Source organism: Populus alba, chromosome 1 (genome assembly GCF_005239225.2).
Source record: "Populus alba chromosome 1, ASM523922v2, whole genome shotgun sequence".
In the NCBI taxonomy this organism is placed as follows: domain Eukaryota; kingdom Viridiplantae; phylum Streptophyta; class Magnoliopsida; order Malpighiales; family Salicaceae; genus Populus; species Populus alba.
In genome coordinates this window covers 15,382,740-15,397,320 of record NC_133284.1, presented here as the reverse complement: position 1 = coordinate 15,397,320, position 14,581 = coordinate 15,382,740, and the positions used below count along the sequence as shown (strand labels likewise).

Here is a 14,581-nt window from a genome sequence, read left to right as displayed (position 1 = left end):
CTATCGACATCAAGAGCATTGACTTCCTTAACAAGTATTGGCAATTTTAACATGAAAAAATGACATGAAATTAATGTAGTGGAGAAGAATGGTAAAATAAAACAAGCATTGTATACAAGCTATTGCTCCGCATATAATCACATCACTCTCCTTAAGTTGTCAACAACTCTAATTCTAGCAAGAGTTCGATTTCTCATATACATCACACACGGCTGGAGACTGAGTAATAGAAAAAAAGAATGCTCCTAGACTACCAAAATCCCAATAACGCCAGTAGGCGATTTTTGTTCAATACAATATACAACATATTCGAGCACATGCGTTCGTATCCTATATATAATCCCTTTACACTATCACTTGATTGATGATTCCAGGAGTAGCTCCAAGCTTTTCTCTTTAGTGATTATCTAAGCTTTGAGTCACTACCTTTGCTTCGGAAGGATGACAGAGAGAAGAATGACCGTGGTGCTGTAAAATTTGAACTTAAATGTGTAAGCAAATCATCATAAATAACCAACTCCAAAACAGATAACTTTATGTAAAACGTTGTTGATCACATGAAGTAAATGAACTCAAGCTCTTACTAAATACTCCATAAACAATCAACAGTTTTTTTTTCCTTGTTTTCTGTTAGGTAGCTAGATTGAACATAAAATGTCTTGAAAACTTGTTAACAATGGGTCTGCAAAGGACTTGAACCACTTGTGTGCCACTCAGATGGTCAGACTCGACAAAAATTAATTTAGCTCAATAGATCAAACATAAGCCTCTTTCTTAAGCTGTTAAGCTAAAGGAGTCAAATCTCAAAGGCTATAAACAAATTCCGAATTCCTGATTTTCATGTGTTTTTGTAATGCTGCACCGATCAAACAAGAATCATGTACATGTGCAATATTTAAATGATTAGAGTCATGCAAAGCAAATATCCATAGAATATCTTCCATTGTATCATAATGCATGTATTGAAAACATGCACATTCATACAGGTCCAGTTAAGAGCAAGATTGTAAAACCTCCGCCTATTGGTCCAAGGTTTTATATATTACACGCTAAAAAACACTTCATGAAAACTAGCGGCATGACAATAATCATGCAAACAAGTCTAAGGGCGTGTTTGGCATTGTGGCCAAAATGTTGTTTGCCCAAAATTTGAACTTTTTTTGGCTTAAAATTAATTTTTTGTTTGTATTTTTGAATTGTTTTGATATGCTAATATCAAAAATGAATTTTAAAAAATAAAAAAATATTATTTTGATGCATTTCTAAGCGAAAAGCACTTGAAACGCTAACATTTACCACTCCCAAACAGGCACTAAGACAGTACATGATTCTTATTTTATCGGTGCAACAGTACAAACATGCTGACTTACACATGCTACAACTCGTTTATTGACTTTATGCAGAGCATAGGTCATGGATCACATGCCAGCTTCAACATGAGAGTATATGCATTAGACCAAGCAACCATGCTCACGAACAAAACCTACCTCTCAAACACTTGCGAAGGGGTGTTCAGTTCTGTAAGAAGATTTTGAAGAAAGCATTACCTTGAGTGGAAGTTTCATGTTCCTGAATCCTACATCAGTAAGAAACACATGCAGGGCGAATGCCTCCCCTATCATGCAGCTAGTCCCTTGGTTGGCCCCATAATCATGGAAACATATCAACCAATCAATAGCATTTTAATGCTTGCATGCAATTGAAATAGTTTAAGTGATGACCACAAGCTCATCTCTATTAACTCACTATAAAGTCAATGAACAGAGCATTGATGCTCTCAGGCTTGTCTTCATATCAAGTCAAGCTACAGCACAAAACACCAAGGCATTTGGGCCAGCTTACCAGCTCATCTCAGTAAAAAGCATCTTACTTTACCCTAACAGATTCAGGTTCAAATTTGGAGAAATTAGAGAGGCACCTAATTTGAAGCTACTCTGTGCAATGTGCAATGAAAACATTTCTGGAAACACATCAGATAAAGCTGGGAAGTCCTTTAAACATGACTTTACAGAATATTCAACAGCCTAACAAGCAATTTATTGTGAAGAAATTTAAGAATTGAGTAATTTAGAATATTAACAAGAAGAAAACATTCACCTTTAATAGAGCTTCCAGACAAATGATCATCCCTCAATTTGAAGTTTGCTGGAGGCGCTGGTATGGAGCTATGTAATGCTTGAACTGCCAAAAAATGACAAGGGTCAAGTCATCTATGCAACAATTTAGCATTGCAATCAAAACTTATAACCCGGTTAAGAAAACCTAGGAAAAGCTCCACCATTTGGTGGCATAATATGTGCAATTTGTAAAAGAGCCAGCCAAATCTCTGTTCACCTGAAGGTATTACATAAAGGGACAATTTATTCAATAACACAAGTTTCAGATGTAAAGATCTAGAGCAGAGGTCAGCTTCATTGACAATTATGTCCAAATCATGCAACTTTTAACAATTTCTGGTATATGATTTCTAAATCATTTTTATTCACATAGGATGAGCAAAGGAGGTCAACTCATTGACTACCAATTAAATATCAGCATGCAAGCAGAGAAAAAATTGAGATCCATGTATCAAAGACCAGGCACTGCTTTTTATGCCAAAAGCTCCGCGCTGATAGAGGTCTTAAGAGTCATTGAAACTCTTGAAAAAAAAAAACAATACAGCTGAAAAATTAGCGCAGGATGAATAGAAAGGAGATTACTTTAATCTACATGCAGCATTTTGCCTTTATAACTCCTTGACATTCAAATAGAATCGAGATTCAGATCTGTGTATAAATTCCCTTCATGAACCAACAGTTAAGGGAGCAGGAAATCATTGTCAACCCATAGAGCCATGATAGCTAGAGCACTGAGGTAAATTAAAACCTTGCTACCATGAGATATTTTCACTTGAAAGAAATAGTTGCAAGCACTTCCTAAGTTTAAATATGAGTAGATTAAGATTCTCAGCAAAGAGACGAATAATAGTTAATCAATCAGGAAAAGCAAATATAGCTTACCTTGCTCATTGAACAATTCACTTTCATTAAAGCCATCATCTGAAGGGTGACCCTGTGAGAATCCCATTCTTGACTTCCTCAAATCTTCTGATGACCGATTGGCAGGATCTCGCCCATCTTCTGTATCATCATCTCCTTCAGAAGTGGTAGCAGAAATCCAATCAACCAAACCCTCTGCCCCACGACTTTTCCTTCCAAACTTTAACAACCGTTTGAACCCTTTGGTCACATCCTTGCGAGACTGATTATGGGATGAATTGGCAACAAGAATAGGTTTCTGCGCACTTCCCCACTTCTTCCTCATCCGAGCTACATCAGCCTCTGTATGGGTCAGAGAATGAGAATTCCATGATGCAGGACTCCCAATTGGAGAGTCCACATAAGCATCAATATCTGAGGTCTCATGTGGGTAGGAAAATGGATGTTGCATGCGTGAGTTCCATGACACAGGGCTTTCCCCAGGTGAGTCCTGCAGAGACCCTACAGCATGGAATGTTGAAGGCACAGACGCAGGCAATTCAGCAACTGAAGAAGGATCAATTTGAGAAATAGATCTCAGAGATTCATCATTCTCAGATCCAGATGTACCCATCTTGTCTGAATCCAGGCTTAGTCTTGGTTTGCCATTATCCATTTTAGCACAATCTTCAATCTCGGTTGTTTCAAGTCCCTCATCTTCTTCTTCCTTTGCCTCATCAACTGAATCTTCTGCCTCAAAGGCTGATTCTTCAAATTCTTCATTTTTTAAAGTCTCAGATGCTACCATAGCTTTCAGTTTCACAACAGTTGCTCCAGAACCAGGACCTATGCCATTGCCCTTCCTGAGGAAAGGCTTTGACTCCACATTCTTTGAGAATTTGTCATATGGGATCTGCTCAGTTTGCTCTTTATCAAATTTCAATGGTGCCAAAACAACATCCGAGCTTAATGGTGGCAAATCCTTGAACTCAATAGGACCGGCAGAGCTTTTGCGCAGGGATTGAGACCGCTGGTTCTTTTCTTCCTTGGCCAGAGGAATCTCTTCACTGGAACTCTTGCTGCGAGCATAGGTTCTCACCTGCAAGCGATTTGCTGCTTTGCTAACTCCAGACAAGGGCTTTGTGTTCTCTTTTCTGAAATCAGAGAAGTTTGGAACAGACTGTGCAAGAGGATTTTCTGATTGTACTCTCCGCCTCCCGGAACTTGGGTTGGAAATTTTGGATGATGACCGTGGAACTGGCACTACTGTGGTGCGAGGGGTGGATGAAGATGAATTTCTGTTCAGCAAGAGCTTCTTGTTTTGAGAGCTTCTAGAAGCAATGCCCCCTAAAGACACCTCATTGAATGATCTGTCCTCTCCATAATAAATCTGTTCTGGAAATTCAGAAAGATCTTCATCCTCTTCACTATGAATGGAATCTACTGGCTGAGGGAAAAAGAAAGCCTTACAAAGGGAGCTTTGAAATTCCAATACAAAAGGCAAGAAAAAAAAATATATAACAAAATTAATGCTGAAACTTATTAGCTTCAGCACTTATTTTCCATAGACAACTGAAAGATGAAATACCTGTTCTCTCTTCGTACTTGAATTAAAATTGAATGATCTGAGCTTTTCTGCACATCTGTGAGTATCTGACAAGGAATTTTGTCTGTCTGCAGAGCAAGAAAACTTTGCCTTCATCTCAGCTCTACTCCGCTCAAGACTTTCCTGCATGGCCTTCAACTTGGCTTCCTTCTCCAATCTTTTTGTACCCCACTCCTCCCTCAGTTTTGCATCTCTTTTCTGCATGTACCTCTCATAAAATTTCCCTCTAGAATCATCTGAAAAACTAATCTCAGAGAAACTTTGCCTTAGAGAACTGCCACAATCCTGATAATCTACTATCTTCCTTGGTGGAGTGCTATACTTTCCAGTATCACTAGAACTCCCAGTTGGTTCAAGCACCGTCTTTTCCTGAAACTGAACAGGAGATATCTCTACAGCTACTGGTTTTCTGTACGGTAAACTAGCTGCCTGTTCAGATTGCACTTCACTAGGCTTGCCTCTCCGAGCAGAACTGGATTGGTCACCAGGAATGCGAAGTTTGTGTTCAGCAAAAAGCTTTTCAAGCTCATTTGCCTTTATCTTCAGCTCATCATTTAATTCTTGATTCCCCTTAGACTGCCTCACCCTTTGAAACTGATCTGCTGATGGTACTTGCTGAGAACCAATGCTCTCTTGACTCTCAGAATACTTTTTACTGGGAAAGCTAGGCTTGTTGCTTCCATGAATAGATCCACTCTCATCCCTCCTCCCCTGCAGCTTCCTAAATTGCTCTGGACCCAAAAAAGGTTGTTTCTGGACCTTCATTTTTGAAACTTCAAGATCATCCTCCGTTATCTGTTCAGTGTCCTCCTTCCTTGCCTGATCAACTTCACCCTTAAACAATTTCTGCTGTGTCTGAGAAGCTGACAGATCCAAGTCAGTCACTTTAGTTGGCAATTCCGTATCCTTCACTCCAAAACCACCTTCAAACTGTCCTGAAAAAGATCTAGTATGAGTCTGAGAAACCCCAGACCTTGACTGACTCAAGGACTGATCCCTTATTTTAATGTCGTCAGTTCTATTCCCAGATGCCACATTCCCAACCCTGCCCAAAAAACCTCCAATCTGGGTCTGCAGATCAACCTGGTTTTTCACTGCAACAATCTCCACCTTATCTGGAAAACCTCTCAACTTCTCCTGAAAACTCAGTTGAGCTTTAGCTCCAACAGTCCTCTCTTCCCCACCTGAAGTACCCTTCAACTTCTCCAAAACCACATGATCACCCACCCCTGACTCCTCCCCTCTACCTGCAGATGACCTCAGCTGGGCCAGAGACCCTACTTGATCTTTCAAATTCACTTTCCCCTTCAAATTCACCTCCTTGTCCTTCCTTGCAGGCCCACCGCCATGAGTTTGCAAGTCACCCTGATCTTTCAACCCAGAAAGGCTCTTAGTCTCCAACTTAACTAAACTTGCTGCACTTTCTGTATCATTGAACCCTTTCTGGTCCTTATCATCATCTGATGAGACAGGAAACACATTACTTTTGGTTCCAGAAACAGAGGATGAAGAGGGTGTACACAAGGGGCTGTCTATATTGTTATCATCCTTCTTGTCATTGCCCAAGTCAATGCTCATATCACTTGCACCACTCCATCTCCTCAACACAGCCTTTTCAGTTGCAGTTGCAGTTGCAGATGAAACATCACATGATAGTCTCCTCAGCTCTGCAGATTTACCTACAGCTCCAGGTTTGCCACCTGAGCTCTCCTTCTGCTTGTTCTCAAATAGGTTGATCCTGTCCTGAACACTGAGTCTCCTAGAAGGTTGGCTTGGTAGACTTGTTGATGAATTAGTCACAGCCTCCTCTTTCTTCTTTTCTTCTTCCTTGTTCTCGTTCTGAATAGTCTGTTGCTGTGTAGCAAGAGAGGAGTTGGGTTGTTGACAAGTGGAGGACTTGGATTGGTTAAGGTGGAATTGGGTTTGTGTCGTTTCTATTTGTTGTAGTTCTTGGCTAGCTTGCAGCTGTTGGTGTTTATTTTGGAATGGGTTTTGGTGGGGCCTGGTCAGGTAGGAACCACTTTCATCTTCAGTGGGGTCATCAATTGACATGTCAGATCCCCATGAGGACCGGACCACTTGATCCCCCACAATTGGCTTCCATGGATTGGTCAGGTCTGGTCTTCTCTGGCACAATAACATAAATTTGGTACAAGCCTCACTGCATGAAATATTTAATACCTTAATTAAATTGTCACAAGAAGAAAAATCTAGCTAACTAGAGTTTGTGGGAAAAGGTAATTAAGACTTAAGAAAAAAGGTGGGTAGTACAAGGAAGCTGGAACTTTTAAAACAGAAAACAACCCTGTAACAGCTAAACCTGCCATATTGTGACAGGTGAAATTAAGAAGATTGGAATGTTTGTCCTTTTTTAATACTTAATAAATCAATTGAGATAGGATGTCAACTTTCTCTGTTTTTATAATAAGATTCCATATGCCGAGAAGTTTAAAATCTTTTCCTTGCTAATTTTGCTCCAGAATACCACCTGCTTTGTCCTAGATGGTGGAACCAGAAGGGCATATTAAAAGCCAATGTAGGGTCCACAACCAAATATGCGAATATCTCAAGTTGAAACATTCTAAACAGTGCCTAGTAAAAAGTTTTCATAATGACCGGTCCCAGAGTTCAACAAGGACAACACACAACACAATCATGAACAATTTAATTACTAAAGTGTCCTTGGTACTTTAAACCAGTAACCTATGTGGTCCACTTGAAGGAATCCCCCAAAGCACTAAGATTAGAAAAAAAAGCAGAAGTCAGTCACAAGGAATTCTAATGCCAACAGAGAAAAATAACTCCCTAATTCTGCTATGAGCTCAATATATTTGTAAAACTCACAATTTGAGCTTAAGAGAGAAACTCAAGCGACTATACACCTTCATAATCTCAATGAATCACCAGGAGACCTACCTAAATAGGACATCATGCAGGCCATACATCAATCAACTCGATGATGTGCAATGTTACATCGGTGAAAAAGATAGGGAAAAGAAACAATATCATTTCAAACAATCCAAAAACATGTAGTTCCTTTCCATGCACTATATGATCACTTGCATGCTATGACTGTCATGCATCAATAAAAAACTACAGAGCAGCATTGGCCAACAGCATCTATACACCACATGGAGTTGCCTGAAACTTCCCCATTTTCTAAGTCATAAATAGAAGCCATGTCTTTGACTTGCCAATACATCTAAATTTTAAATTAAACTTACACTCTTAAAGTCCATGGTCATACTTCATTTTCTAATTAGCTAAGCAGTCACCATATTGTGATACTTTGGACACAACAGTGGACACTAGCTGCACTATATCAGCAGTGCTACAGCTAAAACAGCTTTGACAAGTCAAATTTGTTTCTTAGGCAGAGGAGCCCCAACAAGAGCAGCTAAGAACCACCTAGAAATGACATCTTTCAATTTCAAGTTCCACATCAATAAAATTCAGATCAACACCTTGCAATTGCAGAATTTATTTACTTTTTAAGGAAGATTAATATAGGCATTTCTAATGTCCTAAAATGACCAAGGCTAAAAGTCATTTTTTAGATTTTGAATTGCCTATCAACACAAGTACACAACAGAAAGATGAATATGACATGCATTTAAACTCTGGGTTGTGAACCTTGCCACACCTTTTAGGCTAATAAATTTTTCTAAAAATTCTAGAGTCACAGCACAATAAACAGTTCATTTGATGGATTCACACACCAGATAGAACTGGGTAGGAAAAGAACAATTTATATAGAACCAAGGTTCAGTGAAAAGTGTTCAAGATTGGGTAGGAAAGCTAGACCAATGTTTCCATGTCATCTTCTACTCTGTGCTGAGATGTGGCTTGGAGGTTGTCCAATTCCACACTTAACACTAGTCCCATAGACAAGCCATCATACAACATAAAAAACTTGCAGCGAAGCCTAAATTGAAATTTCACTCTCTATTTTGGTCAAATTTCCCTCTTCCTCTTCATTCCTAATACCACGTGTTTGCCTCCCAACCCGACTGAAGAATCATTTATTCCATTTCCCCAACCCCCCCCTCCCTAAAACCACATCAAAAGGCATCGCTAAGCACTAAGTGATTAGAAAACACAGGATTAAGTTGAACGCACATGAAACACACACAAACAAACAAAAGTAACAGGAGGGAGAGAGAGCAACTATGCATGGAGTTCCCAAACAGCTTACTTCAAGCGATGGGCACCAAAGCGATCTGCGAAATGCTGGAGGTCTGGAACAGTGTCAAGGTTGAATCCAGTAGCAGATGCATTAGCATAGGCTGTGGCTAAATCCTCCCTAACTGCAGCAAGCCTCACATCAATCGCCCTTAGAAGCTCCTTCCTGCATAATAGAACAAGTAACGGCATTAAAGGAAATTTTAATAGAGATTTAAGCATGGCAAGCACCTATGTAAGCACAATATCAGACCGTATCTTGCAGTAAAAGCATGTCCATTTTTATAAAAAAAAACTTTAATGATTAACATTGCACTGCAACTACTTCAATAGGCAGCTGAAGATGCTCTGGCATTGCACTGCAACTACTTCAATAGGCAGCTGAAGATGCTCTGGCTTATGCTCATGCCTTATTAAATGATAACATCTTAATCATCTAATAAATTCAAAAATTTTGAAGACAAGATGAAGTTAACAAGCTCAAACAAATTCAGAAAACTCCAAGTATTGACCAAACATAATCAAAAGCACATAAAGAGTGATGCCCCCCCACCCAAGCAAGCAAAACCCAGAATACAATGGAACCAAAGGTCCTTACTTTGTCGCATCAGCTCCTGCTGTGGTTCCTGTTCCATCCCTGCCTGGAGAAAATCACCCACCCAATAAGTCAGCATATGAGCAATAAATATGTTACAAAAAATCTAGGTTAGGAAGAATAATCTAGTTTAGATATTGAATGAAATTTCACATATTCATTAATAAAGGATAATGAATTCAAAATAAATCAGAGATGACCAACAGATGGTTTCAGAATTTTCTTCACTATATTTCAAATACAGCTGCAATGTCATACAGTTAGCACAGTAGTAATAAAAAAACAGCATTAACAACATTTTTGCAATGCCAGTCTTCAAGAAATCTGTTCATTTATCACCTGACAACTTGGTGTTACAACACACTTCCCATTTCTACGTTTATGTACCTTTTCACATTTCTACTTTAGATCTCTTCAAGAGACTAAAACATATTAAGAGAAGAAAGAACAAGCCAAATTATAATTTTCTACACTGATTGTGTTTGAAATAAGGCCAACTGCAAAGTATTCAATTGTGTGCTTCTTGTGAACTTGCCAATCAATATATTCATTAACTCCAACCTTTTACACCGATGCAGGATATGGCATAAAAATACTCATGCAAAGTCTGCTTCTTTTAAATGTTGACCAAACTTCTTCAGGACTAAGCAGAAGATGACACAGCAGATCCATGATTTAGGTAACCAGCATACATATTTCTATATTCACTGGCTAAATATGCCAAGAACCACAATGTTCTTAGACCATGCTCAAACCCGCTTAAGACCAGAATTAAATTAAGTGAAAGTTCACAGGGCGAACTATCCCTATCCTACAACCAACACCTTCCATGCACATTCAGCACCACATGAACCACTCCAAGAAACAGATCCAGGAATCTTCGCACTTCCAATTGAAACATATTTTTCTATCTCTTCATATTTCACATGGCATCCCTCTGTTGCCTACCTATTGCTTGACTGCAACTTTTTCATTTAAATGAAAGCAAGATTGAACCCCGGTTTATCATGAGAAATGCGCCCATACCACGTGAACTCACTGAGCATGCAATCACTTAAAAATATTGTCCAATGCTCTCACCAAGAAATAGGGGTCACCTGTCAACCCCAATAGGGATGAAACAGCATGCAAACTTCATCCCACTTGAGAAACCAGCTTTTACTTTTACTATCTTAACCAAAGTCAGCCTTACAGAAGCTTTAATGTCTTATAGCTGACAACTTACTATCTACTGTGCTACTCCACCAGCACCCAAACGTTCACTTAACAAGTAGAAGTTCTATTCTTTGTCACTGATTGTAATGTAGCTCTATCAAGCCTTCATTCAGCTTTGCAAATGACAGAAGCACACAACTAGCATTGCTCAATATCTATTTCACATTGTAAAAGAGTAATATTGGCTAATTCCATTATAAACCAGAAATACATGTCATCCTTATTCTTTGTCTCAATTCAAGGCATTATCCATGAAAAAACCATTAAAAGTAGTAGCAAGTGACATTTCAATTTTAAAACTGGAAAGCATAAGATGTTATGTCATATCCTTAATTACTACAATAAATACTAGCTCTTTGCTAAAGATTCCAGATATAAAAGACAAGACATCGTGAATAAATTTCTGAACTTCCAGTTAGGCAAGTTTTCATTTCTAGTTATTTCAACTTCTGCATAATTTAATCCAAGGTGACATATTACAATAAACAAATCTTTTCAAGACAGCTTATATGTGTTTATCCACCAATGCATGTGAAAAGAGTTCCTTGAATCTTCAAATCCACATGTTTGTCACAGTATAAACATTTGCTAATTACCAAGACTTTAGAAATCAACACACTATATATATGATAACACGTGCAGGTAATTTACACTAAACACCATGAAAGAAAGAAAATTAGAAGAAATTCTTTTAGAGCCAGGACACTAGGATATCAAGAGGACCCAAAGTAATATAGATTCACTGCTAATTCTGAAACTAGTGTAACTAGAGGAAGAGACCAAGGAAGATGCACGCAACAACATAGATTATCAAACTAAATTATTTTGACTCTGTAGCCAGTATGAGTTTCCTACTATTTAATAAGGAAATCTTCATTAAAGAATCTGATTTTAGGTACCTCTGACCAGTAAATTTGGACATATACTATAAATCTGTAATTTCCATGAGACAATATCTACTCTTATCTAAAATTTATGTATGCCACCAAAGAGGGGAGACAGGGCCATTATATACTTGGTGTTTATTCACTTTAGGGGCTGAGCCTTCATGATTCTGATTAGGGTGGTTGACTTGCTTCCGGTTCCCTTGCGGTCTTGGAAGCAGGAAGAATTGCAAGATTTCTGAAAGAGGGGCATTTGGTGTATTTTGATGGAGAGTCATGTGACAATTTTCAAAAACCATTTCTCATCAAGTAAACTGTTTTCACCAGGATTGTGTTTCAAAAACCTTGTGATGCAATGCTGGATGCTTTTCAAGGTAGTCCCCAGCTGATATTCAGGGGGATAGGAGCGCTTTACTGTTTTTATTTTGTTCTACCGGTACTTCTTTCATGAGATGATATCTCTGTCTCCTGATTTATCTACGAAGTCATTTTCTTTACAATAAAATTCTTATTTTATCTTAAAAAAACATTAATGAGAATGCATTTTCTTTCCAAGAAAACCAGTAAGTTCATTAAATAATTTCCAAGCAATTGAAAATTCATGACTTGTTATAGAGGTCAGTGAGGATGTTTGAGAACTAGGATTCTAGGGTACATTTTATAGTTCCTCAAGTAGATGGCAATAAAATCAGTTATCTAGTATGTATTTAGATGGAAGATATTATCTTTTTAGCATTACTGCATTCAGAAGAAACCGAAAAAGAATGAGAGAAACATACACACCTAAAGCACCAGAAAGTTGATCTCCAGACCCCTGAATCAAAGGAACCTCAAATTCAGTGAGAACTGCTTTTCCAATAATTATCATGATTATTCCCTACTTGATAAAATGGTAGTCATTACCTGAGAATATATTTTCCGGGCTGCTTCTAACTGAGACATCTCCGCATCAAATGTATTGACCATCTCTAAAACCTCAGGTGAACTGACAAAACACACAAACCTGAAAACATGAAGTGCAATCATGTCAAAAGATGAACGAACCATTTCTTCCTACAGAAACAAATTGTCTCAGATAGCACTGTATAAAAACCTCTCAAGTGTTCCTTTTGTGAACCAAGTCTCAGCATTTCTACGCCGGTCAACCTCTAGTTTAATTGACTGGACTGCCTGTGAAGCTTGTTCTTCTGCAACCTTCAAATGAGTTATAAATGGCTTTACTGGTCCAGACACAAGCTTCTCTGTGTTTCCATTGCTTGAAACAAACAAGTCACATCTGCCAAAAGGGAAAGATGAGTTAATGTATCAAAACACACACACACACACAAAAACAAGCACATAAAACTTTATGAATAAAAACTCACCGTGTCAGGTTTGGCAACAGTTCAAACACAGCATAGTCGAGAAGTGTATTGGATTTCATTTTCTCACAGTATATTTAAACTAGTTCTGTACGCTCCAACCTCCTCATATAAATGGATGTAGTCAAGCCTTGATTAATCAAGTCTCAGAAACAAGCAGATCTTCAGTCCAAAAGGAACCCAACCCACAATGCAAATTCTGAAAGTAAAAACAAAACCAATAAATGGATTACCAATTTTACAGTTTAAACTGATTAAAAAACGATTTAAACTCCACATATGCATATCAAACGAGGAAAACAATAATTTAGTACCCACATTGCAAATCCAAATGGGACAAAACATAAAGTTACTATCCAATGGTTAAGACTTATAATTTATTAATTGCGAAGCCAAAAAAAAATGAACCGCGGATCTCAGTACAAAAAAAAAAAAAAGGCTACCTAAAATTAGCCATAACTCAAAAACAGAAAACCATTACTTTACATAGAATAATCAAACAAAACCCAGATCTGATTCCATCAAAATCCAACCCCGAATGCCTGACCCAAGAGGAAACCAAATTCAAAAGCCAAACAACCATTAAGACAGATACTCATACAAACACAAAAATGCACTAACTTTGCATGTAAAGAATCCAGCTTTTTAAACCCAGAAAAGAAGAAGAAAAAAAAGATGATGAGAAATGTGGTTTAAATCATACCTGAAGGACCAATCAGTGAGATCTTAAATGGGTGAATCGGATCCTATATTTCAAATTGGGTGCCTGCATTTGGGTACTAACTCTTTTTTTCATGTATATTTGAATTTTTTTCTTTAAAGAGATTAGCTTTTCTGGGTTTCTTTATTTTATAATTTTTTTATTTTCTTTTGCAGTTCTAAGAATACCCTAACAATGACAAGATGGTTTTTGCTTTACTCATTTCTCAAATGCCAATCTTTTCTTTTCTTTTCTTTTCTTCTCTTTTGGCTTTGCTTGCTTTATCTCTCTCTCTCTCTCTCTCTGTAGTCTGGAGTACAGGAAGAGAGAGGGAGAAAGCTAGTACTAGTCTATGAGTGCGTGTCTTTTGTTATGTTCTCAGACATTAACTTTTTGTTTGTAATTTGAAAAAACAATTAACTACAAAAAGTTTTGAAAGACGAGTTAGTATTTTGAATTTACCAAAATGGACTTCAGGGTAGTGGAAGTTCAATTACTGTACTGCCCAGCAAACTGTTCTTCTTTTCCTCATGTCTTGTATAGCATTGCGTTTAACCGCACTCTGGTGAATTCTTAAAACTTTTTTTCGTTTTAAATTATTTCTTTTATGTTTTTTAATTTTTTAATACACTGCGGTTAAAAATTAATTTAAAAAATAAAAATATATATTATTTAATATATTCAAGAGAAAAACACCTTAAAAACAATATAGATTTATGTTTTATTTTATTATTTTATTATTTTTTAGTATAGAGTTAGTGTTTTATTATGAGTTAATTATAAAATTGAAAAGCGATAAGTGATACTTTCTACTTGGAAATAGAAGTGATTGGTGTGAAATAGTTAGTCCTAATCTAGATTTTTAAATATCTTTACTTTGCAAGATAGAATGTTCTAAAATAGTAAAATGAATTTAACAACTTCTTTGCTTGACTTGGGTTGACATATTAAGAAGTAAAGCTTTTTAAGTAATAATGTGCTCTATTTACAAGGTTCAAACTCAAGATTCTATTTAAGATAAACAATTGCGAGCCACTTAAACTAGCTATCGTTGATTCTTTATTATATATTTGTATTACTC

General features: G+C 37.4%; 1 protein-coding gene across 4 annotated transcripts; it reads right to left on the bottom strand.

Annotated features, from left to right (window-relative positions):
* Positions 1-92: 92 nt before the first annotated feature.
* LOC118034805 (uncharacterized) lies at positions 93-13,885 on the bottom strand. Of its 4 annotated transcripts, none has more exons than XM_035040218.2 (12): positions 13,504-13,885; positions 12,804-12,999; positions 12,533-12,715; positions 12,343-12,442; positions 12,223-12,253; positions 9,344-9,386; positions 8,759-8,911; positions 4,546-6,724; positions 3,000-4,404; positions 2,098-2,181; positions 1,548-1,633; positions 93-468 (listed from the first exon to the last, which is right to left on the bottom strand). In XM_035040218.2, the coding sequence occupies exons 2-12, from the start codon at positions 12,860-12,862 to the stop codon at positions 397-399; spliced, it is 4,395 nt and encodes a 1,464-aa protein (XP_034896109.1). In that variant the 5' UTR covers positions 12,863-12,999; positions 13,504-13,885; the 3' UTR covers positions 93-396. The 4 variants fall into 4 exon arrangements, 2 of the variants coding, with proteins under 2 accessions (XP_034896109.1, XP_034896110.1); XR_004685079.2 differs by having other exon boundaries at positions 405-468; positions 1,548-1,876; XR_004685080.2 differs by lacking the exon at positions 93-468 and adding an exon at positions 1,747-1,876 and having other exon boundaries at positions 1,576-1,633.
* Positions 13,886-14,581: the final 696 nt, after the last annotated feature.